This window comes from Rhincodon typus, chromosome 6 (genome assembly GCF_021869965.1).
Source record: "Rhincodon typus isolate 14 chromosome 6, sRhiTyp1.1, whole genome shotgun sequence".
Classification (NCBI taxonomy): domain Eukaryota; kingdom Metazoa; phylum Chordata; class Chondrichthyes; order Orectolobiformes; family Rhincodontidae; genus Rhincodon; species Rhincodon typus.
Window position 1 is genome coordinate 57,444,973 of NC_063337.1, and position 25,927 is coordinate 57,470,899.

General features: G+C 40.5%; 1 protein-coding gene across 1 annotated transcript; it reads left to right on the top strand.

The window, feature by feature from the left end:
- Positions 1–1,011: 1,011 nt before the first annotated feature.
- Positions 1,012–25,497, top strand: LOC109931076 (serine protease 23). Its single transcript, XM_020530418.2, has 2 exons — positions 1,012–1,359; positions 23,504–25,497. The coding sequence occupies exon 2, from the start codon at positions 23,520–23,522 to the stop codon at positions 24,624–24,626; it is 1,107 nt and encodes a 368-aa protein (XP_020386007.1). The 5' UTR covers positions 1,012–1,359; positions 23,504–23,519; the 3' UTR covers positions 24,627–25,497.
- The last annotated feature ends 430 nt before the right edge of the window (positions 25,498–25,927 follow it).

Here is a 25,927-nt window from a genome sequence, read left to right on the forward strand (position 1 = left end):
GGCGGTTCCTACTATCTCTTTGGTCAAATTTAGTTGTCTACACAAACAGACTTCAAATATTGTAAAAAGAAGTTACCAGAATAGTAATTTTATTGGATTAGATTTTAGCGCAGCTTGATCTCATGGATTTTGCTTTGTGCTAGAGCAGGAGCAAACTGTACTTGCATGTTTTCACAAAATCAGTCTGATTCAGTACAATCCCATGATCTGAGATCACCTGGCCTGGGTAGCTGTGCTCTCTCTCTCTCCATTAGTCACTAGCACTGTACTTCAGATATTTCAGATGTTCTCAACTGTGTTGACACTTTTGACTTTAGAAGTTCTATGATAGAAATTTTGACAGATGAAGGTCAGCATGCAGAACGTCCATTTGAGCAATCTTCAGTGCTGTTGTCAAACTATCAGGGGTTGCACTATTTTATGGTTCACTAGATCTGCAAACAAGTTGTGATGCTGCAGGTACTAGAAACTAATCCATCCAAGTGTCCGATGAAGTTTTCGGTCAGCCTTTTTAATTTCACTAAAACTGACAATGTTGTTAAGGGCTTCAGGACCCTGAAACAACTGTGTGATGATGCTCTGGCATATCACTGAATATATACAAAGCAGTGTGGGCAGAGTTAGAACACACAGCACTCTCTAGAAGCCACCAACAACAATCCAGACTGAAGGACTCCCATGGACATGGACAGGTGAAGAGGATAGATTAGTCCTTACCTAATGGAACTCTAAATTAGAGTCCTGAATATGTATAATTGCCATGCATCATAGTATTAACGTCACTGTCCAGTAAATAATTATTACTGCGAGGCGTAAGCCTGAAGACAGTTCTTCACTTTACCTTCTCCTCAGCCCAACCGAGACTCATAATCGTATCAAAGCACTTGGTTAAAGAGTAACTGGCAGTGGTTAACTTTGAAAGGTTATAATAATTGACGCTCTGGCGTTATTTGATTGGGAGAGGGAAGGGGGCGATAAGAGCTGGGCTGATGTGAACGTCGGACCCACGTGATGAGCGAACATCCAGCACAGCGAGAATTAGAGAAAGTTCAGGGAAAAAAAACTTTCCCAGGAACTTGTGCTAAGGGTTTGATGAGCAGAGGCTAAAAGGGAGGCACACAGCTATCTGGAGCAGTTCTCATAGCTACACAAAAACAAACATCTCTCCAGCCTGGGAGTAAAGAGCTCATATTTACGGGGGAGAAACCAACCGGATCCCCAGTTGTACAGGAAGAGGGCTAAACATCCTCAGCGTAAGTCTCAAAGGAGAGAAAGAATGAAAGTCTGTACACCTGCCGGAGTCTGAACAAAAGCCACATCACTGAAAGTGGGATCAGGTTGTTTGAAAAGCGAGCTCAGGTATCTTATGTACGGCTGTTTCAGCCTTTTAGTTTTCGCATGAATATTTCATTGTATCAGTTCGAGAGTTGTGTGCGGGAATGCGCTTGTAGTAGAGTTGCTATTAACAACAAATGGTTTATTTAAACCGATACCTCCGGAATAAGCTAATCCTGAGAGATCATAGAAAAGATAAAGAGAGTGAATTCTCAACCAAGTCAAAAATGTGTATAAAAATAACTTCCATAATTTGCAAGCGAGAATGGCCAGGTGCTCAAATATGTCATGTTCGGTAGTTTGATTATTTCGTCGTCAGATTGAAACAACTTTTGGTTGCAATTTTGAACTGTAGCCGTTTCCATTCCTGAGGTCTGATGCCTGTTGTTTGAGGTGAGACAGGCTGAGAGGCGAGGTTCAGCGTTGTGTTTTGACTGTATACATTTGCTGTGTGTGCTGTTTAATCTGGCTGGTAATTAATCATGGCCACAATAGCCCAGTTATGCTTCACTGAGGTGTGTTTGGTGCAGGGGAAGGAGAGCACATTAACCCGCACCGTGGTCATATTCTCTTCTCACACAGTGTCAGGGCGTCACTCTGCGGTGGGTAAGATTATTTGAATGCAAGTAAGATTTAAGGCAACACCTTGATCCCGAGCTGCGGGAGATCTCCTTTCAGACCATTTATTTTTCTTCAGCCACTTTTGTGAGTCTCCGATAGACCATTTTCACCCTTCTTCCTCCAACTGTGAGCCTGGGTGAAACCTGTTTGGTGACCTGGCTGTCAGGAGACCGCGGCAGGGGGCCGCTTCAGGCCAGATCCTAGCCGGTGGGGATTGACACAGCCCGACCAGGAGCTGGTGGAACTCACTCGCCCGTTGAAGGGTTTCCGCGCCAGAATGGTAATGAGAACAAGTTTTCCGAGCGCGATGAGCATAATACCACGAGAGCTATTCGACTTTTCCCAGTCGCTGTTTGATCAGTGGAAGGTTTAGTCAGCTTTCAAACCAGTTTTCATTGTTTCCAGGACGATGACTTCCTTTGCGTTTAGAATGATTACAGTCGAGTTTAAGTGTCGAAGACTACAAAAAAAAACGCTTTTTTAGGAGCTCCCACAGCTCTGAGTGGTTTCGGATTTTGATCCTGAGAGATCAGACATGCTACAGAGCTGGTTTGTTGTGGTTACCCAGGTTTCCTGATGGTCAGACATCCCAGCAGCTGGATCTGGCTTTAGTCCGGACAGGCCAAACCGTCTTTACCATTTGTCATAAATCATCATTACTGTTTCCTTTGCATTAACTCGGTGGCAAGGTGTAGTTCTGTCCTCTGAGGAAAACAGATTTGGAGATTTGAATAAGAGCTGTTCCGAGTTGCACAGGGTTGGATAGTATAGAGAAGGAGAAACCGTTTCCAATAGCAACGGATCAGTTACCCGAGGACACAGCAAACTGATCAAGAAATTCCCCCAAAAAAGGCTAAGGGGAAATGTGGAAACCTTTTTGTCCACAGTGTATTGTCATGGTCTGGGATGTTTGTACCTGAGGGTGGTGGGAACAGATTCAGTAGTCACTTTCAAAAGGAAATTGTGTTTATACTTAAGGATTTGGGTTGCTGAACTCCTGTCTTGTGCCACAGTGGTAGTGTCCCTATCTCTGAGCCAGAAGGACTGAATTCAAGTCCCATTTGCTTTAGAGGTGTGTGACAACATTTCTGAATAGGTAGATTACAGGCAACTATAGTTACTGAACTCCAGAGGAATGGAATAATTGGATAGTCCTCAGCACAAGCTGAGGAAGGGTCACCGGACCCGAAACGTTAACTCTGTTTTCTCCTCCACAGATGCTGCCAGACCTGCTGAGCTTTTCCAGCAACTTTGTTTTTGCTCAGCACAAGCAGGTTGACTGAATGTTGTAATTATATGCTGCTTCTTTCTACAAGATGAACTGAGGAGAGGAACAAATTGAGTGGTGCCTGGAAAAGTAAAGTTGTTCAACAGATTCCTGTCAACTCATAATACTAACACTTGGGGCGGCACGATGGCTCAGCGGTTAGCACTGCTGCCTCATAGTGCCAGGGACCTGGGTTCAGTTCCACCATCAGCAGACTGTCTGCATGGGTTTCCTCTGGGTGCTCCGGTTTCCTATCACAGTCCAAAGATGTGCAGGCTAGGTGGATTGGCCATGGAAAATTGCCCATAGTGTTGAGGGATGTGTAGATATGGTGAGTTATAGGGGGACGGGATGCTCTGAGGGTCGGTGTGGACTTGTTGGGCCGAAGGGCCTGTTTCCACCCTGTAGGGATTCTGTGATTCTATGAAAAGCTGATCAGTTGCATCCATCACACTGACAGAGCTTCCCAAAAGCTGTCAATCCAAAACCAGCCAGACACGTGGAATCACGGTTATGCTGGCATGAAAAACATGACTTGAAAAACATTCTTTCACCTATATTGGAAAGGGAGAAAAAGTTCGTAAGAGGTTAATCGTGAAATCCAAGTAATGGAGTTGTGTAATTGGTGGATTTATTAATCAAATTCTCTGAAAAGAACATATGTTCTGTATCAAAATACATTTTCTGTTCATTTTCAGCCACTTTGTGCCTCACTGATAAATAATTAGTTGCAAAAGAAAACAATGACATTTGGATTTTTGCTAGTCCATCCAGACTGTTATTTTCCTGCACTCTGCCTGCTTCTCCCTACCCCTCCCTTTAGTTCATGATGATTCAAACTTCGCAGAAACACTGCAACACATCCAACTGCCTATCTTTCCACACAGCCTTGCTTCTCTTCCAATCCTCATGGTTTGTACTGGCATTCTTTTCTCTCTCATCCCTCTCTCCCCACCTCCTGTCTACCAATCAATTGACGCTGGCAATCTCCATCTGCTCTAGCCTTTTCTGGTAATACTCCCATTCCACTCTGTCTATTCAAGCTCCTATCTGTAGTGTGCTTTGTGAGTTCATTCTAGCACTTACCCCTCTCCCTTACTAGGATAATGCTGCCATTCCCCCTTCTCTCTATGATAAAGGGCTATTTCCCACTGCTACCTCTTTCTCTTATAGAATCGCTTCTGATTCTAGCCATTTCCTTCCTATTAACACCCTCCTTTCACTGTCACCCAATCCACCCATTTACTGACATTCACTCTTAGCTCATTCCTTTCACTGCCATCCATTTAGCCCCTCTCTCCACTGGTCATTTCTCCAGTCTTATTTGAATCAGCTATTAATGCAATAGGCAAATCCTGCTGTTCTTCCTACATACTCCTGGTGCTAAGGGTTGTCTCACAGAGCTAATTCTGTCTCTGTATATCAGTAATGAGAGCACATTTTCAGAAGAATTCCTTTCAGTAAACTTGAGAGGCGCTTATCTCTGCAGTATGCTGGGGAGAGAGCAGAGCCTGTCTGGTTCCTTATAGTTACTGGATTTGAAGGTGTAGGACTAGAAGACCAACTGCACTTAATCAACATTCTCTAGTTGACTGACCAGGCCCCAGACTGTTTATTGTAACTGTGAACTGCTGTTGGCTGATTTTGTGTTGACATTGCTCTTGTGATGGTAACACAATGTGATACCTGTATAAAGAAAAAAAACAGCCTGCTTGGAGGAGTGTGGGATTTTTGTTAACCTTTTAGCATATGCTAGAAGAATCATACAATTTAAGATAAACATGTAAATCCATATCCCTGAAGAACTTTAATGAACAGATTTTCAAACTGAAAAAATTTAACGTTTATGGATTGATATTCTTTAATTATGAATTCAAATTTTCAGTAAATGTATCAAAAGAATTAATTTTGTTTTATAGTAGAAACTTACAACTTTAATAAGGCAAATATAAAAGTTCAATTTTATCCCTGCTATGTTCTTGATGCACACTTTTACTTGTTCGCTGAAGTTCCTGATTTTAATGATTTCAGGATAAAGTTATTTGTAAATGCCTTTGGGGTTGCTTAAAACCAATGCACAGAAGAAACAAAAAGTTTCTTTGTCTTTTCCTGAGCAACTTAGAATACTCCCACTGCAGAATAAAAAGTTAATGAATTGTTGATGGTGTCAGTAAAGGGAAGGTTCAGGAAATCCTTATACTTACCATGCGGTCTTTGATATCCAGCTGATTGGCCAACCACTGAATGTTAGCAATTCCAGAGTATAACAGTATCAGCTGGAATATGAAATAATATTATTTAATGAAGCTTGAATTCGTGCATTTCTGGCTGAGTGGAGTGTGTATAACCAACTTAAATAAGCTGAGAACTTTAAACTTAGTGGGAACAAATTTCACTTTTGTGGGATATGATCATTGCTGGTAAATTCAGCATTTATTACTTTTTGCCCTTATGAAGGTGGTGATCAGCTACCTTCTTGAACTGATACAATCCATCTGGTATAAATGCATCCACAAGCTGCTACAGAGTTCAGGTTGCGTGACTCACTGACTGCGAGGGAGTGGTGATGGTTTTCCAATTCAGGATGGTGTATGTTGTAGGGGAATTTCAGGTGGTGGCTTATACATTTGCTGCCCTTATCTTCCCAGGACAAGGCCATGAGTTTGGAAGGTACTGTTAAGGAAGGGGTGGTGATCTGGTTCGTTGACAAGAAAGTTGATGGGCATGGTGGATTGTACAGGGTGGTTCCAGTTTTACTTATCACAGTTTTGGCCCCAAGGAAAATCACTCTTTGTACAAGTAAGCAGCTCCATTTACAGAACAAAAAAGATATCTTTCTGTAAAAATTTTGGTTAAACAAAGCATATCAGGTGGAATTTAGATTTTTTGACAGATTCACCAATTGAACAGTTGTTTATATCTTTCGAAACTTGGGTTACACATCTGTGAAGATCAGTCCTGATTTGTGCTGGCTATATTTGGACACTCAACACTAGATGATTTAACCAGGATTTACTGTTCTGTACTAGTTTCATTCTAGATTTTTTTGACAGATTCATCCCACTAAAGAAAAACAGATGAGTGCAGATTCTTTAGCTTTGATTGGAAGTTGCTCCTTTTCTTTCCCTTATTTGTGGGATGTAGGCTTCAGTGGGAAGTTCGGCATTCATAGTTCATTTTGAATTGACATTGCGAAGATGGTCTGAGCTGCCCTACTATATATTATTAAGTGGCTTGCTAGACTACGTCAGAGCACAGTCAAGAGTCAACCATATTACTGTGGATCTGGAGCATCACATAGAGGTTGGACCATATAAGGGAAAGGACAGCAGATTTCCTTTTCTCAAGGATATTTGTGAAATGAATGGAAGAACATTCATATTAGAGAGAATTGATGTGGTGGTAGAACACTATTCTTTAATTAATGGCAGCATACCATAGCATGTACTACATAAGCAAGCAACTTTTTATTCGGGCCATTTATTAATATAATATTCAAAAGATTCCTTAGATTTTAGTCAACTATATCCTGTACAAGACAGAATTATTTTTGAAATTGAAGTATTCTAATATTTTATTGATAAAATATTAATACAGTTTTAGAATGAATAAAAACAAACGGAAATCTACAAGCTGCAACACGTTTTAGTAGTTTCATAAGTATGCTATAATTCTATTCTACCTTGATTATTTATACAGTAATCCAAGTAAGTACCTGATGCCTATGATAGTTTAACTAAAATGTTTGCTTAAAACATGGAGAGAAAATGATGCAAAGCTTCTTGTAATATCAATCACGCACACAAAGTTTGCTGAGGAAGGTAACTGTAATACACAGCAGCACATTTGGCAAGATTACATATGATTGTTTTAAAAAAAATGCTATGTAAAAATGCATCTTTTGGTACTTTAAATCATTTTACTTTTAAATAGTTAGAATCAGTTGTCATGAGTATATCTGAGAACTACATGTATAATAGCTGTTCAGCAGTGCTGGGGAGTTGGGGGATTTTCCCAGGGAGGGTGAGGTTGGTCTGAGTAGCATTCAGGCAGTTTAAAACCCCTGTCAGGTCACGATCCCAACGTCATCCCAGCCACTTCCAGGTTTCACCCGGGCAAGTTTGAAGATAAGTGATGATTCAGCCCCCAGAGTGCAATTGTCAATTGACATAATAGGGAACTAAGTACTGTTTTAACTCTTGATTCTAGTTTTAATGGCCAGCGTATCTGTTTCCCAACCTGTTAGATACATGTCTGAGTCACTGCGGTAAGTGCACAGTGGGAAAGTCTTCTTCAGTGAAACCAATAAGGATGGGAAACCTTTTATCAGAGCTCCAACCATGACCAGGTGAGAGGATGCTTTTCAAAGTACTTCTCTGAGAAGATGCTTTCACTGCTAGACAATTGATTGCTGACTCATTGGAAAGTACTTTACCTGGATAACACTTTTCTGATCTTCAGCTGCACTACTATGCTTCCAGTTTTCACCACAACATGGGATTGACTATTGTCTCTACCTTGAACCATTGAGGAGGAGCAAGAGAAGTAAGTCCAACATCAGCAATGCTCACAGCCATCTCAGCTGCAAACCTCTGTATGGGCATAGGGGAAGGACATTGAGATCCAGCCAGGTAAAATCGTCTATGTATGTCCACAGGTTCATTCAGCGTATCTGAGCATCAGTGGCTAAAGAGACTCAGGCTCTTGGGCTAGGTCACTGCTGACATCTGCAGTCTTTTGGAATAGGATCTCCTTCCCAGTGGGCCAGATAAATGTGCTTCATTGGAGAGGCTGTCCTCTTCCTTCGGTTCTGGAGGAAGGTCACCTAACTGAAATGCATCAGATCCCTCAAACAGACCTCCAGGTAAACATGTAATACCTGGGGAAGCAGCTTTCCCAGGTCTCCACTCCAATACAGTGGCAACTGAAATTTTAAATGTCTACATCCATTTGAGCTAAGGTAATCCCCGCTGGAGTTCCTTTTAAAGCGAAATCCTTCCTTTTATAGATCGAGTGTATTAGCCCACTTACTCTCCCTGAATGACCAGGGAACCCAAAAGTGGTGTGTTAAAGTGGCACAGTTAAAGAATCTTGGCAAAATCTATTCCTTACCTTTGGTTTCTCAACCAGTAACCAGTTCTACTTTTTCTCCAAAGAGTATATTGGGAAAATTACAAGCCAAATTTGGCATCAGAAGCAAGATGTTGCCTGAGCAACAGAGTTAACAGTTTTGAGGGTGGCACATTCCAGAGGGTTACGGAAAATCAAGTGACATGGCTTGATTTTCAGAAAGGGTTCAATAAACTTGCTTATGAAAAGTTGCTATTAAGATGGAAAACAGGGAAATTCACAATAAAAGGTAACAAGGTGTAGAGCTGGATGAACACAGCAGGCCAAGCAGCATCAGAGGAGCAGGAAAGCTGACGTTTTGGGCCTAGACCCTTCTTCAGAAATGGGGGAGGGGAAGGGGATTCTGAAATAAATAGGGAGAGAGGAGGAGGCAGATAGAAGATGGGTAAAGGAGAAGATAGGTGAAGAGGAGACAGACAAGTCAAAGAAGTGGAGTTGGAGCCAGTAAAGGTGAGTGTAGGTGGGGAGTTAGGGAGGGGATAGGTCAGTCCAGGGAGGACGGACAGGTCAAGGGGGCAGGATGAGGCTAGTAGGTAGGAAATGGGGGTGGGGCTTGAGGTGGGAGGAGGGGATAGGTGGGAGGAAGGACAGGTTAGGGAGGCGGGGACAAGCTGGGCTGGTTTTGGAATGCGGTAGGGGGAGGGGAGATTTTGAAGCTTGTGAAGTCCACATTGATACCATTGGGCTGCAGGGTTCCCAAGCGGAATATGAGGTGCAGTTCCTGCAACCTTCGGGTGGTGTCGTTGTGGCACTGCAGGAGGCCCAGGATGGACATGTCATCTAAGGAATGGGAGGGGAAGTTGAAATGGTTCGCGACTGGGAGGTGCAGTTTGTTGCGAACTGGGCGTAGGATATCCGCTGTTCCCTGTACCCTGTCACCCTGTTGGGAGTTTTCTATAGGCCTCCGAAAAGTTCCAGAGATGTAGAGGAAAAGATTGCAAAGATGATTCTGGATAGGAGCGAAAGTAACAGGGTAGTTGTTATGGGGGACTTTAGCGTTTCCAGTCAATATTTGGAAAGTTATAGTTCGAGTACTTCAGATGGGTCAGTTTTTGTCCAATGTGTGCAGGAGGGTTTCCTGACACAGTATGTAGATAGGCCAACAAGAGGCGAGGCCACATTGGATTTGGTACTGGGTAATGAACCAGGCCAGGTGTTAGATTTGGAGGTAGGTGAGCACTTTGGTGATAGTGACCACAATTCGGTTACGTTTACTTTAGTGATGGAAAGGGATCGTTATATAACGCAGGGCAAGAGTTATAGCTGGGGAAAGGCAATTATGAGGCGATGAGGCAAGATTTAGGATGCATAGGATGGAGAAGGAAACTGCAGGGGCTGGGCACAATTGAAATGTGGAGCTTGTTCAAGGAACAGCTACTGCGTGTCCTTGAGAAGTATGTACCTGTCAGGCAGGGAGGAAGTGGTCGAGCGAGGGAACCGTGGTTTACTAAAGAAGTTGAATCTCTTGTCAAGAGGAAGAAGGAGGCTTATGTAGAGATGAGGCGTGAAGGCTCAGTTAGGGCGCTTGACAGTTACAAGTTAGCCAGGAAGGACCTAAAGAGAGAGCTAAGAAGAGCCAGGAGGGGACATGAGAAGTCTTTAGCAGGCAGAATCAAGGAAAACCCTAAAGCTTTCTATAGGTATGTCAGGAATAAAAGAATGACTAGAGTAAGATTGGGGCCGGTCAAGGACAGTAGTGGGAAGTTGTGCGTGGAGTCCGAAGAGATAGGAGAGGTGCTAAATGAATATTTTTCGTCAGTATTCACGCAGGAAAAAGACAATGTAGTCGAGGAGAATACTGAGGTACAGTCTATTAGACTAGACGGGATTGAGGTTCATAAGGAGGAGGTGTTAGCAATTCTGGAAGGTGTGAAAATAGATAAGTCCCCTGGGCCGGATGGGATTTATCCTAGGATTCTCTGGGAAGCTAGAGAGGAGATTGCAGAGCCTTTGGCTTTGATCTTTATGTCGTCATTGTCTTCAGGAATAGTGCCAGAAGACTGGAGACTAGCAAATGTTGTCCCCTTGTTCAAGAAGGGGAGTAGAGACAACCCTGGTAATTATAGACCAGTGAGCCTTACTTCGGTTGTGGGTAAAGTGTTGGAAAGGATTATAAGAGATAGGATTTATAATCATCTAGAAAGGAATAATTTGATTAGGGATAGTCAACACGGTTTTGTGAAGGGTAGGTCGTGCCTCACAAACCTTATTGAGTTCTTCGAGAAGGTGACCAAACAGGTGGATGAGGGTAAAGCGGTTGATGTGGTGTATTTGGATTTCAGTAAAGCGTTTGATAAGGTTCCCCATGGTAGGCTATTGCAGAAAATACGGAGGCATGGGATTGAGGGTGATTTAGCGGTTTGGATCAGAAATTGGCTAGCTGTAAGAAGACAGAGGGTGGTGGTTGATGGGAAATGTTCATCCTGGAGTTCAGTTACTAGTGGTGTACCTCAAGGATCTGTTTTGGGGCCACTGCTGTTTGTCATTTTTATAAATGACCTGGATGAGGGTGTAGAAGGATGGGTTAGTAAATTTGCGGATGACACCAAAGTCGGTGGAGTTGTGGATAGTGCGGAAGGATGTTGCAGGTTACAGAGGGACATAGATAAACTGCAGAGCTGGGCTGAGAGGTGGCAAATGGAGTTTAATGCGGAAAAGTGTGAGGTGATTCACTTTGGAAGGAGTAACAGGAATACAGAGTACTGGGCTAATGGTAAGATTCTTGGTGGTGTGGATGAGCAGAAAGATCTCGGTGTCCATGTGCATAGATCACTGAAAGTTGCCACCCAGGTTGATAGCGTTGTTAAGAAGGCATACAGTATGTTAGGTTTTATTGGTAGAGGGATTGAGTTTCGGAGCCATGAGGTCATGTTGCAGCTGTACAAAACTCTGGTGCGGCCGCACTTGGAGTATTGCGTACAGTTCTGGTCACCGCATTATAGGAAGGATGTGGAAGCATTGGAAAGGGTGCAGAGGAGATTTACCAGGATGTTGGCCTGGTATGGAGGGAAGGTCTTATGAGGAAAGGCTGAGGGTCTTGAGGCTGTTTTCGTTAGAGAGAAGAAGGTTAAGAGGTGACTTGATAGAGACATACAAGATGATCAGAGGATTAGATAGGGTGGACAGTGGGAGCCTTTTTCCTCGGATGGTGATGGCTAGCACGAGGGGACATAGCTTTAAATTGAGGGGTGATAGATATTGGACAGATGTCAGAGGTAGGTTCTTTACTCAGAGAGTAGTAAGGGCGTGGAATGCCCTGCCTGCAAAAATAGTAGACTCACCCACTTTAAGGGCATTTAAATGGTCATTGGATAAACATATGGATGATAATGGAATAGTTTAGGTTAGATGGGCTTCAGATTGGTTTCACAGGTCGGCGCAACATCGAGGGCCGAAGGGCCTGTACTGTGCTGTAATGTTCTATGTTCTATGTTCTATGTTCCAGTTGTGGCCTCCTCTACATCGGGGAAACCAAGCGGAGGCTTGGGGACCGCTTTGCGGAACACCTACGCTCAGTTTTCAACAAACAACTGCACCTCCCAGACCTATTCCCGCCCTAACTCCCCACCTACACTCACCTTTACTGGCTCCAACCCCACCTCTTTGACTTGTCTGTCTCCTCTTCACCTATCTTCTCCTTTACCCATCTTCTATCCGCCTCCCCCTCTCTCCCTATTTATTTCAGAATCCCCTTCCCCTCCCCCATTTCTGAAGAAGGGTCTAGGCCCGAAACGTCAGCTTTCCTGCTCCTCTGATACTGCTTGATACTGCTGTGTTCATCCAGCTCTCCACCTTGTTACCTCAGATTCTCCAGCATCTGCAGTTCCTACTATCTCTGAAATTCACAATAAAATCTTGATGTACCTGAAGTAATGGAGTAATCACGACATGTTCAGCTCAGTCAGTTCATGTCAATGATTATCCTCTGCATGAACAGTTGATGAATTCCATTTGTGTAGAAAGAAAACCAATGGCACTTGTTAAGTGACAGTAGGAGTGGAGATAAGCTAAGTGACCCAGAGGTCAACACTAGTATGTGGATATGTCATAGACATACACGATGTGCGTTTTGAAACTTCATGTGAAGCTCTCAATTTATACCTTAGAACCATTTCCACTCCTGCTCCTTTGAGAGATGAAATGCAGCAGTGGGTATGAATATCTGTAAGTAGATTTAAGAAACAGGAATTCACATCCACTTAGCATTCACACCCTGGAGAACCAGGCATGGAGCTGGAGAAAAAGGCAATAGAGAGGGGGATAGGCAAGAAGACAGTGCCAACAGGAAAGGAAAATTGAAAAGGCCTGCCGTGAAGAGGGCAGACAGATCCATCAAGAAACCTGGAGGGCAAAACTGAAAATATGTCAGTGATTTGTAAGCAGGAGAGATGAGATGTGTTAGCGTAAACTAAGGTCGAAGGAAGTGAAAAGCAACAACTTGAACTAACAGTAAAAGACTGCCAATAGAAACTAAGAGCTAGGAGAAGATGAGTGAACCACTGGAGAGGAGGTAAACAATTCACATGAACCAGAATTGTCAAGTTATATTAAACATCAGCATAAACTGTAAAGAGAGACTTAAGCGTTTCTTGAATTGGGGGAGTGAACAAAATGAGAGTGACTCTAGTAAAAACAAATCAAGCATGTATTGCATGGATAGTTTGATACAAAACAAAATGCATTCTATCTATCAGTTCTGAGGAAAGGTCACTTGACTCGAAATGTTAACTCTGATTTCTCTCCACAGATGCTGCCAGACCGGCTGAGCTTTTCCAGCAATTTCTGTTTTTGTTTCTGATTTACAGCATCTGCAGTTCTTTCAGTTTTTTGCATTCTATCTATTATGCCTCAGTTAGGTCTATTCTAGGACACTTTGTCCAGTTGAGGTCGCCTTGGTGAACCAGGAGAACGTTCAGAGGAAAACTACCAATTCAAGCTGTTATAATTTTTTTTTAATGTGCCTGACCTTCAGTTAACACAATCGGCTCAAAACTTCTTTTATTTCAGAAAAGATACAGTCCTTTTGGAGAAGTTTGATTTGAGATCTTTAAAATAATGAAATGATCAGACACTGTTTATGCATACAGTCTATTGAGTTGATAGTCATCTAACTTTGAAACAGTCAAGTGCATGTTTGTTGTAAGTGTTGTGAAAGGAGTTGTTGGTATCATAATGTAAGAAAGCCAGGTATGGTATCAGGTGATGTGTCTCTTCTATTTTTTCATGGGATATGGGTTTTGCTACTGAGATCAGTACTTGTTTTTCATTCCTGAACTGCCCAGTTACCATTCCCTTCCAATATCACTGTAGAGTCACATACTTTTCTGTGGGTCTAGAGTCACATGTAGGCCCAACCAGGTAAGTACAGAAGATTTCTTTTTTTAAAAGGACATTGGTGAACCAGATGAATTTTTTACAATAATTGGTGATAGCTTCATGGTCACTTGTACTGAAACAATTTTATATTCCAAATTTGTTATTGACTTTAAATCCCATCAGTTGTCCCGGTGAGTTTTGAACCCTTGTCCCTAGAGCATTATCGCCGGCATCTGGATTACTAGAGTGGGCACACAGTGATTTCCAGAAACTCATATGGAATTCAGACTGGAGCAAGAATTTCCCATATTTCTTTCTCCCACATCTCATTAATCCCTTTTTGATTTTCAATACTTTCCCAAGATGGTGCTTTAAGATATGGAGGGGGTTTGATTGGGGAAAAAGTGTGACATTGCACATTATGTTGTAGGGCAGACACAGTGTAACAGCCCTGTTTCATACATACATTTATTATGACAACTTTTAAACAGCGCTACCATCAGGGATATTAGATATTTCCAATAGCCCACAATATTTCTGCAAGAAAAATGTGACAATCTCTGCAATTTATGCCAAACCTCTATTATGGAAGTGAATTTGAAGTTTCAGTAACTCTGTATATTCAATATAATTAGACATCAGAGTCATGTATTCAAGAGTAGCTAAAGTAAACTTCACTCCATTAGAGGCAGTGACAGGAGGTGTTGTCATGAGGCATTAGGAAATAGTAAAGACCATTGAACAAACATTTTGTTTCTGCCTTTAAAGTAGAAGACATTAGTTACATTTCAGGACATAAAGTGTAACCTAGGGGGTAAAAAGAGTGAGGAAGTTAAGGTAATTAATAGCAGCCGAGAAAAAGTACTGGAGAAACTTGAAGTGACTAAAATCTAATAAATCCCCTGAATCCAATACAATATATCCTTGTGCTCTGAAAGTCTCGGCTGCAGAGATAATATATACACTGCTTATGATTTTCCAAAAGTTTCAAGATTTTAGAACAACCCCAGCAGATTGGATGTTAGAAAATGTAACAAGGATGGGGAGAGAAAATTATGAACCTCAGTCAGTCAGTTTGACGTCAGTTGTTCGGAAAATGCTGGCATCTGCTATTAAGGAAGCCTAACAATGCAAAATCATAGTATGATCAAAACAAATCATCATAATTTTATGAAAGAGAAATTGTTTGACAGATAGTTTAGTTTTCTTTTAGGATGTAACTATTTGAGTAGAAAGAAGAGAAACAGTGTATGCAGTAAATTTGGTTTCCAAAAGGCATTTTATAACTTGCCGACATAAAAGATTCATACACATGAAAAGGGCCTCATGGAGTTGGCAGTAATCTGATGGTATGAATTGAGGAATAGATAATAGACAGGAAACAAAATGAAGGATTAAATGGGACATTTTCAAGCTGACATGCTGTAACTAGTAAAAGCAGTATATTTTGTAAAAGATGTGAAACTTGTTCTTGTTTCTGTTCAGACAGAGTGGGCGTACTCATTCCAAGAACATGGTCAGCAAGCAGGCACAATCAACAATTGGGAAAGCAAATGGCATTATTGAGTTTTACTGCAAGAATTTTGGAGTATAAGAATAAAGAAATCTTCCTACAATAGTTCACAGATTTGGTAAGACCAGAGCTCAAATACCATGGGGATTTGGTCTCCATACTTAAGGAAGAATATAATTGCATTGGAGCCTGTGTAACAAGGTTCACTGTACTGAACCCACGGATGAGTAGGCTGTTCTATGATAAGAGGTTGAATAAATTGAGCTTATATTCTTTGGAGTTTAGTGGAATAAAAAGTCACCTAATGGAAGTGTACATAGTTATGAAGGGACAATTAGTATAGAGATGAAAAATTTGTTCACCCAAAGGGTTGTTAATGTTTTGAAATTCTCTATGCTAGACGGTTGTAGATTTCCAACATTGAATATATCTGAGTCTGAGAGATATATTTTTGATCTCTCAGGAAATCAAGGAATATGAAGAATGGATGAGAAAGTACAGTTGAAACCAAGGGTCAGTCCTAATCATATTGAATAGCTGAGCAGACTCAGCAGTCTGTATTGTTGACTCTTGTTCTCACGTTCTTACTACTGCGCTTGCCAATGTTGTTGCTACATTCATGACCTCACTTTGTGCTGAAGGTGGAAATCATTTGTTTCGTATATTTTTGGGCTCTATATTTGGACTGTATTGCTACCTACAGTGTGGGGTCCTACCCTGGATTGAAATTGAAGAATGTGTTGCAGCTAGAACCAATCGTGTTAATAGTAATTAATGTGGCAGGGAAGTAGAGCACCTCTGTGATTGGGGCAAATGATGAGGTGAACTTTTGCAGTATAATGCTGTGTTTAATATGAATAAATACAAATAGCAGTCTGACTACAATTATTAACATTAAACATCTATAAATTGTGTAGTTGAAAGATGTTTAAAAGTGTGCATTTTTGGGTTTTTTAAATGTAAATGTTTATATGAGTCAGCATTGCCCTTGCATCATGGTCAGAGGCAGGATTTGGATGGAACTTTCAAAGATTTTTACGTGGAGTCTGGAAATGAGTAATTAAAGCAGATGAAATGCAATACAAACAAACACAATAGTCAAAATACTTGCTTATTATAAAAAGTAAAGTAAGGTGAATTAAGTTGATGTCAACAAGAAGTAAACACCTACTGCTGAAGAATAAATGTCCTATTAATATTATGTGAAGGCAGAGAGCAAATCACAGCCCACAGGTCTGTTAAGAGTGAACCACATTTTTTCGCGTCTGATGTCACATGTAGGCCAGATCAGACAATGGAATTCCTTCCTAAAAGACATTAGTGAACCACTTGTTTTTTAAACCATGGTTATCATTTATTCCAGATTTTTATTGAATTCAAATTCACTATATGCTGTGGTGGGATTTGAACCTATGCCCCTAGAACATTAGCCTGGGATTCTGGGTTACTAATCCAGTGATATTAACCACCACATCACTGTATCACCACCTTCCCCTAACAAATACTTGGAGATGTGGGTGAAAGCTATCTGAAGGTGAGAACCAATATGAGTGAGCCAATCCAAAACATGTGACTAGCATGCCTGTGAGAAGGACATGCCTTATGATTGTCTTCTGCAAATTACTGGGCACCAGCTATTGGCTCAGAGCTGGAGCTGCAATGTAATGTGGAGTTGTTCTGCACTGTTTGCAACTTGGGTTTTATAATTGGAGGTAATGTACCAGCTTACTCCAGGAGGGCCCTCAATCAGGCCCCAGGTTATAGTCCATGACCAGAATCCATCAGCAAAGGATAAGTGCACTTATCTTAGTTGCCCACTTTTGAGCTGTCTAACATTGACAATGAGACACAGGCAAGACTTCAAACATCAATCAGGAATGAAGAGAAGTAAGTTTACTTTTCAAACTGAAAGTCAATAGACAATAGTCCTGTCCACTGTGCTCTTTGCAGGCAAGATTTGGTGCCATGTCAAGAAACTCAACCACTTTCTGTTGAGGTGCCTTCAGAAGTTTCTTAAGATTGGGTGGCAGAACAAAGTACCAGACTCTGAGGTGCTCATTCAAGCTGGCAAGTCAAGCATTCACACCATAATGAGACAGTTGCAAATGGGAACGGCTGATCATGTAACCAGAATACGTGATATTTGCTTTTCTTCAATGTAGAGCTCGAGTCTGGGGTGTGCTTATGATTGTCAAAACTACCATGAAGATTGCAAGTTATGAGACAAGCTCATTGAAAATCACTGCACTTGGCACAACTAAATAAAAAAAGATGCACTATTCTTTGCAGCAAGGACATACCAGAGGCAGAGGAAGAGAAGGAGAGAAAGTCCCAAGCTCAGAAGTTGTCCTAAAACTCAAATCATCTTCTGTGTCCTGACCTATTTGCAGCAGATCTAAAAACAGATTGGGCTCAGTAGTCACTTATGTTCCCATCTGTTATCTACTACTGCCATCCATGGGAAGGGAAAAGTATTGCTTAGATGAAAAATGAATACATGTCCACTAATAAACCACATGGAAGTCATAGCATACCTCAAATGAATTTCCTTGTCGAATTGTGCAGGGCTTTTCTTAAACTAGATGTCCCATGTACATATAATATTTCTAAATTAACTTTTGGCTCTTTTGTTTCTTTTCACTTTGTCGACGATTTGAACAAATGTACTAATATCAACCTTTTACATTCAGGCTATTTCATTCGTTAAATCGTTTCATTCATTGGGGCAGCACAGTGGCTCAGTAGTTAGCAGTGCCAGGGATCCAGGTTCAATTCCAGCCTCAGGCGCCTATCTGTGTGGAGTTTGCACATTCTTCATGCGTCTGCGTGAGTTTTCTCCTACAGTCCAAAGATGTGCAGGTTAAGTGGATTGGCCATGCTAAATTGCCCCTAGCATCCAGGGATGTGTAGTCTAGCTGGGTTAGCCATGGAAAATGTGGGGTTACAGGGATAGGGTCTGGGCGGGATGTTCTTCAGAGGGTCAGTGTGGATTCAATTGGTTGAATGGCCTACTTCCGCACTGTATGGATTTTATGAAATCCAAAAGGTGTAATTTAACTACAGTAAGTGACATCCAAAGCCTCTTTTGTAGATTCATTCATTTTTAGTAAGAGATTCATGTCAACCTGAATTTGGTTTCCTTAACTGCCTGAAGTGGTAATTCCACTGCACTACAAAATGTTTGTTTTAAGAATTATTCCCAGAATTTATTAGACCCTCAAATGAAAAGAGCTGCAGACATAAGTAAGCTGCGCAAGTGGTTAAATGTGTGGAATTCACAGTCAGTGATGTACTAGTGAATGTAAAATATTCTCCCTGCTTCTGAGCGTATCAAAGTACATTTATACTGTAAAGATTCATTGCCCTATCAAGAAAGTTGTGCAATCTAGTCCTTTATGCAATATTTCATTACAATCAAGTCAAACCACATTTCCCATAATGAATTTTAACAACTTAAAGAGCTGGAAGGTGCCAATAATGAAAAAATACATCTGGTCACAAAATGGAAAATAAAGATATCAAAGTCCATGGAGATTAAGATGAATCTCATTATGAAGGGAACTGTGACCAGGTTGGACTCTATAACTGGTGCCATCTGAAATTACACAGGTGTGGGATATGCAGCAATGGTGGTTGAATATAAGTTAAAGGATTTTAACCATACGAAAGGAAGTTGTGCAGTCTGAGAACATTATTTCATCTAGCGTTAATCTAGGCAAAACAAGTTTGTTTTTGAAACATTCATAGAAATATTATCAACATAATTTTAGAGGCACGTTAGTGATTTATGGTGGCCGTAAAATGCTTTTTTCTTTCACTTAAACATAATAAAGTATATAAATAAACTTTTACATTTTGTCATTGTATCTTTTATGTTTAAATCTGAGCCAAAGGAGAGGATTTTACATGGAGTATTGCATAGTACATCAAGGACTGCTTGTCAACAATGTCCATAAGCTTGCAGACTTCCACAGCTAACTTGATTATTCTTCATCCCATCTCATGTTTTGCCTGAACTCCATTCAGTTAACTAAGTTTCTCTATCTCTGGTAAATCTTTTTCTGATGATTATGCCACTTGCTACATTAGTATTTAGGTCAGCACGTATTGCTCATCCATAGTTGCCGAGAGGGCAGTTGAGAATGAACTACATTGCTTTGAATCTGGAGTCATATGTAGTCCAGACCAAGTAAGGATATCAAATTTCCTTCCCAAGATGACCGAAGAAAGACCAGAGGTTATTGGTGTTGACGTAACTGGCTGTGCACCAGAGTTAGGCTAGCAGCTTGGAAGGGCATTTCAGAAGGGGAAAAGGTCCTGACCGTAAAACAGGCCACTGGCATCTGGACTTTCTGTTTTCTGACAGTGGTCAATTGAGCATAAGATCTGGAGATCACTCCCAAAGAAAAGATTTCCAACTGATATAAGGTCTTTGACATGTTGTCAGGCCTCTTCAGTCTCTGATATGATAGCTGATGCCAGCTCCTGATCCTTAACAATGAGAAATTGAGATTGAAAGCCAAGATTGCCCTGTCCTATTTCATTAATATTGATACATTGGGCATGGAAATGTTACTGAAGATTTGCTCTGTGATTTGATAAGGGATTTCTGGGCCTATTCCAAACTTAAAAGGATAGAAACCAAGTATTTTGGGTGCTTGTCACCTCTTTTCTTACCTCTGTGCCTATGAAATAAGTTAGGTATTTACCTGGCATGGATTTCAAGAATACTTACCATACTGTGTACCACCATCTCAGTTGTCAGTATATTGACAAGTTTGATTTCACATTACTGAAACAGATTATTTTCAGTTAAAGTGAGATCCAAGGAGGCTGGCAAAAGCTTCAGCTAAAATGTTGTCAAATTTTTCTCATTTGTCATCAGACCACAGCTTTTTTCATTAATGACAACAAGATGGCTGTACCCTGGATTCCCAAACAAACAATTTAGGCACTTTGCATGTGATGTACATTGTATACAAATAGAGAAATTTAGTTAAGGTGTCCTGGCATTTATTACTATACAATATGTTCTTTCAATAGTGAATATTTCCATTAGTATGATAAATTTTGATATAAACATCAAAGTAAAGGTGATGCATAGGTGCCAAACAATGCTTTTGACCAGAGTTCAACAAAATCCATTTTAAGTAGTGCTTGGATAAATCAGGAACATAAAATCAGCTAAGATTCAATGAATAGATATTTTACAGATACTTGCAGCATTCTGTTCTGGGCATGTTTGTGGAAGGTTGGTCTTTATGATTTACATACACCATTGGATTGGTTGATGATAATGTGAGTCAGATGGAGTTACGTCAATCTGAACCACTAACTTCAGAATTCCAGCTGCAGCATAGAATATTTGTTTTTTATTCGTACATTCAGCTAGGTTGATGTCAGGAAATGCCTGTCCTCCCAAGAGTGAGTAATACAAAAGATGAATAGAGAAGTGGAAAGGAGAAAAAAAAGGAGTAATCCAGATAATCAGCTAAATTGGTGACTTCTGTTTGGTAAATGGTAGTTCGTAACATTTATGTTACATCCTTGCTAAAAAAAAGCAGGCAGTAGCACCATCAGAAGCATCAGACAGTGTAATGCTTGTGGTTGAATGGGTACATCTGTATTTTTAAATACACCACCCCCAGTTGCTGTTAATCATTTAAAGCTACTGCTGAGTGTTTTTTTTAAGTGTTTAAAAATGTTTTTACAGTGACTGTTGCATACATTCGTCAGTTTTAGATAACTATGAAGATGATATGATGTTAAGAAGATATGCTTTTTTGGTGTGTTTTCTAAATTTTTTAAGTCACTTTCCATATGATGAATGGATTTTTTTTTAAGTAGACAATACTCTGTTCGTATTTTTGTCCTTTTAGTTGACAACACAATGTATAGAAGACATAGCTCATCATACTGTATAGCTATTATGTTTACAGTTAGTCATTTGAAGAGACAGTAGGCCTTTTGTTTGTTTATTATTGAAATATCGAATGTCTGAAACACCCACCCGAATACTGGCTAATCCTAAAACTAGGAATTTGTGATATTACAAAACAAGAACATATTCAAATGGTTCTGTGTATGAGTTAACTATAGTGAGCAGTTTATTAGTTTGAAAATAAATAAAACACATTTCCACTTAAAGAGGTCTGTCATTTTTGCAGAATATCTTGTAATAAACTTGGAAAGAAAATTTTTCATCCTCTCAACCTTGCCGGAACACAGTTTTATCAAGTTAAAATCAGCAGAGTGGGCGTAGTCCTGGCTTGCATCATATCGGTTTTGATAATTCAGCTTTCCATCACAGCACTTCTGAGATGGCTACGTTCTTTCTTCACAGAGAATTCCTCTGCTGCTGTATTTGACAGGGCCTTTGTCCATGTCTGCCACATTTCTTACATTTCTGTCTTATCCCCTCCCCTCCTCCTGGAGAGGATTCCTGTTGTCATCACCGAACAGCCATTATTAGCCTCTATTCAGTAGATCTTTTCTGTCATTTCTGCCACCTGCAGCATGACATCCTTGCCAAACACATCTTCCCTCTCCTCTATTTTCAACATTCCACCCTTCCCTCCAATGATATCCTGGTTTACTTCTCAGACATCCACAATACTAATGCCCTCCCCACAGTAACCTTCCATTGCAAACGCAGGAGATGTAGCACCTGACCTTTTCCCTCCTGCCTCTCACTGTTCAAAGCCCCAAACACTCCTGTCATGTGAAGCAGTAATTCCCAAGAACTTTTTTTGATGTAGCTTATTCTAAAGTTTTGGCAAAGATCTGTGTAGCTCGGGTTGTGGATGAGGTTGTTGACTTGCTCGCCGAGCTGGCTTGTTCGTGTTCAGACGTTTCATCAGGCCAGATGACATCATCAGTGGAGCCTCTGATGTTGTTCTATTCCACTTGGAATTTATGCTATTTGGTCTGTTGTGGTGAGTAGTGTCATTTCCGGTTTTGATCTGTATAGGTTTGTATATAGGGTCCAATTCTATGTGTTTGTTGATTGCATTACAAAATACCATGCAACAACTGCCACAAACATTACGTCGGACAGACAGGAAGGAAACTAGCCATCAGAATCATGAACATCAGCTAGCAGCAAAACGGCACAACAAGCTCACCTTAATATCGGTAAACTCAGACAATGAAGGCTATCAGTTTAACTGGGACAAAGTAACCATAGTAGCCCAAGCCAAACAAAGACACGCATGGGAATTCCTAGAGGCATGGTTCTCCACCTGTAATGCAATCAACAAGCACATAGATTTTGACCCCATATACAAACCCGTACAGATCAAAACAAGAAATGACGCTACTCACCATTAAAAGACCAAACAGTATAATTTCCAAGTGGAGTAGAATAACATCGCTTCATCGGAGGCTTCACTGATGATGTCACCTGGCATGGTGACGAAATGTCTGAATGAGAACAAGCCAGCTCGGCAAGTAAGTCAGCAACCTCACATAGCTTATTCTAATTATTGCTCACAATGCAGTCTCCTCTACACTGGGGGAACAGACGTGAATTTGGTGACTGCTTTTGGAACTCGTCCTTCCACTAGACAAGCATGACTCCATGTTGTTAGTGGCCCATTTTTTTAATTCTCCACTTTGCTGTTGCACTGACATTTCTGTCCTGGACTACTGCACTATTCCAATGTTGCTCAAGAAACAGCATCTTATCTTTCAACTGGGCAGTTTACAGCCTTCCAGGGTCAACACAGTTCAGTAATTTCAAACCATAATCTCAGCGTCCATTTTGTTTTATGTTCTTTGCACCTTGCAATTTTCTACTTATTTTTGCGTTTAGTCAGCAGCAGCAGTACACCTGCTCCAGGCACATCTTTTGTTTCTTTGTTTACAACTTTGTCCCATCACCATCCTTAGCCCTGGAAGTGCTGTCTTTCTCCCTATCACAGGCCTTCCTTTATTCCTTGTCTCATCAACTCTCACTTAAATCTATTAATTTTCTAATTTTTCACTGTTTGATGATAAGACACAGATCTGAAATGTTAACTCTGTTTTTCTTTCCACAGAGGCTGCAATAGCCTAATGACTATTCACAGCATTTTATCTAATTTCAGATTTTCAGCATCCAAGTATTCTGCTTTTCAGAAATTCTATGTAAAATATTTCTCAGTGCTTAAAAGTGAATTTGTTGCGTTTACATCAGTCAGCAGAATGTAGTGTTACCCTACTATCAGATTAGCATTTCATGAATGTTATCATGTAGGAGTTAATTTTTAGAGCTAACCTTTCAAATTATAAGCGTATGAAATGATTAGCATCACTAACCTAAGTCTGTGTTCTTTCAACAGCAGAACACTATTCACCATGGTAACAGTGCCAGTGCTAGTCATTTTCCTTTGTTCCATCAAGCATGTAGTGATGCTTGAGGCAGAATGGCGAAATACAAGAATACCTGCTGTTTTGCCTCATGATACCGTGACACTGGAGAAAGCTCATTTTCAGGGTAGAGCAAAGCTGGAAGTAACCTCTCCGTGTGAATTAGAGTGTCATAAAAGAGCACCCCTACCAACATATGAAGACCTAAAAGAATATTTGTCTTATGAAACTCTGTACTCCAATGGAAGCAGAACCCTTACAAATGTAGACATCTATAGTTTCAATGCTGTCGATTTGGTAAACAAACAGCACTACAGCAATGGTCGAAGAACAAAAAGACAGGTCTTTGGCTTGGATGGTAGATTCAGCATCTTAGCAAAAAACTTTCTGTTGAGCTATCCTTTCTCAACATCAGTGAAAATCTCCACAGGCTGCACTGGGACTCTTGTAGCTGAGAAGCATGTTCTAACTGCTGCCCACTGTATTCATGATGGTAAGAACTATGTGAAGGGTGCGCAAAGGATGAAAGTTGGATTTTTTAAGCAGAAACAAAAAGCCACAAACCAAACCAACTTGCTTTTTCCAGAAAAACCTAGGCTCCATTGGATACGAGTAAAACGGACACATGTCCCAAAAGGATGGATCAAAGGTTCAGCAAATGAAATCGGCATGGATTATGACTATGCACTATTAGAATTGAAAAAGCGTCACAAGAAACCCTTTATGAAAATAGGAGTTACTCCACCTCGGGGGAGGATGCCTGGCGGTAGGATTCACTTTTCTGGTTTTGATAATGACCGACCAGGAGATCTTGTTTATCGTTTCTGCTTGGTCAAAGATGAAACCTATGACCTCCTTTATCAGCACTGTGATGCTCAGCCAGGAGCTAGTGGTTCGGGCGTTTACATTCGAATGTGGAAAAGGCAAAGTCGGAAATGGGAGCGAAAAGTGATTGGCATATTCTCAGGGCATCAGTGGGTGGACAAGAATGGTGTGCAGCAGGATTACAATGTGGCTGTTCGGATCACTCCTCTGAAATATGCACAGATTTGTTTCTGGATCAAAGGAAATTATGTTGACTGTAGAGATGGATGAAGGTTTTTTTTGCTATTTTAAAAGCTGCACTGTGCAAGCTGGTAACCTTCATATCTAAGAGATATTCAATTCTGAAACTTATTTTACTGTGGACACGTCATGTGAATCCAACACAAAAACAGAGCTCAATTAAAAATACAGAAAAAAAAGTTTTTAAAATGCTTTGTAACTTCATTCTTGTGTCATCTTGAATTCAAAAAGATGGCAACCCTTTCAATAACTTTTTTTCGCTGCATTTTTGAACACCATGTATTTAATGATGTAACCATTTCTTTTCTCCCAGCCATAAATGTTTGAAATGATTTAAATAGGCAGTCTAATAAGATAGCATTAAATGCCTTTTGATGTCTTGATTTACACTGGCATCTAAATCTAAGTTGTAGCACTTAAAGTGAATTTTCAAATGAGTTTGATATTTTAAAAGGCTATTTTGTCAAAACTGAGTCACTGCATTTAATATGGAAAAGTATTTTACCAGACAGATGTTTGTACAGCAAGTATGGAGCCTCTTCTGTCCCCTTTATAAGATTGTTCATTTTGAATATAAAAGTATGAAAGCAGTCATTTAAAGATATTTTCATTCATAGTAAGACTGTTCACTAATGTCAAAGCCACTTACAGAATAGTAATGTATCCTTTTTATTTAGCCATGGACCATAATTCAAAGGCGAGCTATTAATGATAATTATGTAGGGATATGACACAATGTGAAAGTCAGTAATACATTTAATACAGTATTAATACGGTAATACAGAACCTGTCCTTGACTCTAATAGAATCATTCAGCATGGAAACAGACCCTTCGTTCTAACTAGTCCATGCTGACCATGTTCCAAAACTAAACTAGTTCCACTTGCCTGCGTTTGGCTCATATCCCTCCAAACCATTCCGATTCATGTACCTATCCAAATGTCTTTTAAATGTTGTAACTGTACCTGCATTCACCATTTCCTCTGGCAGTTCATTCTACATACAAACTACTCTCTGTGCAAAAAAAAGGTTGCCCCTCATGTCCTTTTTAAAACTTTCTCCTCTCACCTTAAAAATACACCCACTAATTTTGAATTCCCCCACCCTGGGGAAAAGACCCTTGCTATTCACTTTATCTATGCCTGTTATGATTTTATTAACCTCTAAAAGTCACCCCTCAACCTCCCACGATCCAGTGAAGAAACTCCCAGCATATCCAGCCTATTTTTATAACTCAAACCCTCCATTCCCAGCAACATTCTAGTAAATATTTGCTGAACCTTCTCCAATTTAATAATATCCTTACTATAGCAGTACCTTCACAAAATTGG

Coding starts and splice junctions, on each gene's coding strand:
- LOC109931076 (XM_020530418.2), top strand. CDS start 23,520: ATGGTAACAGTGCCAGTGCTAGTCATTTTCCTTTGTTCCATCAAGCAT.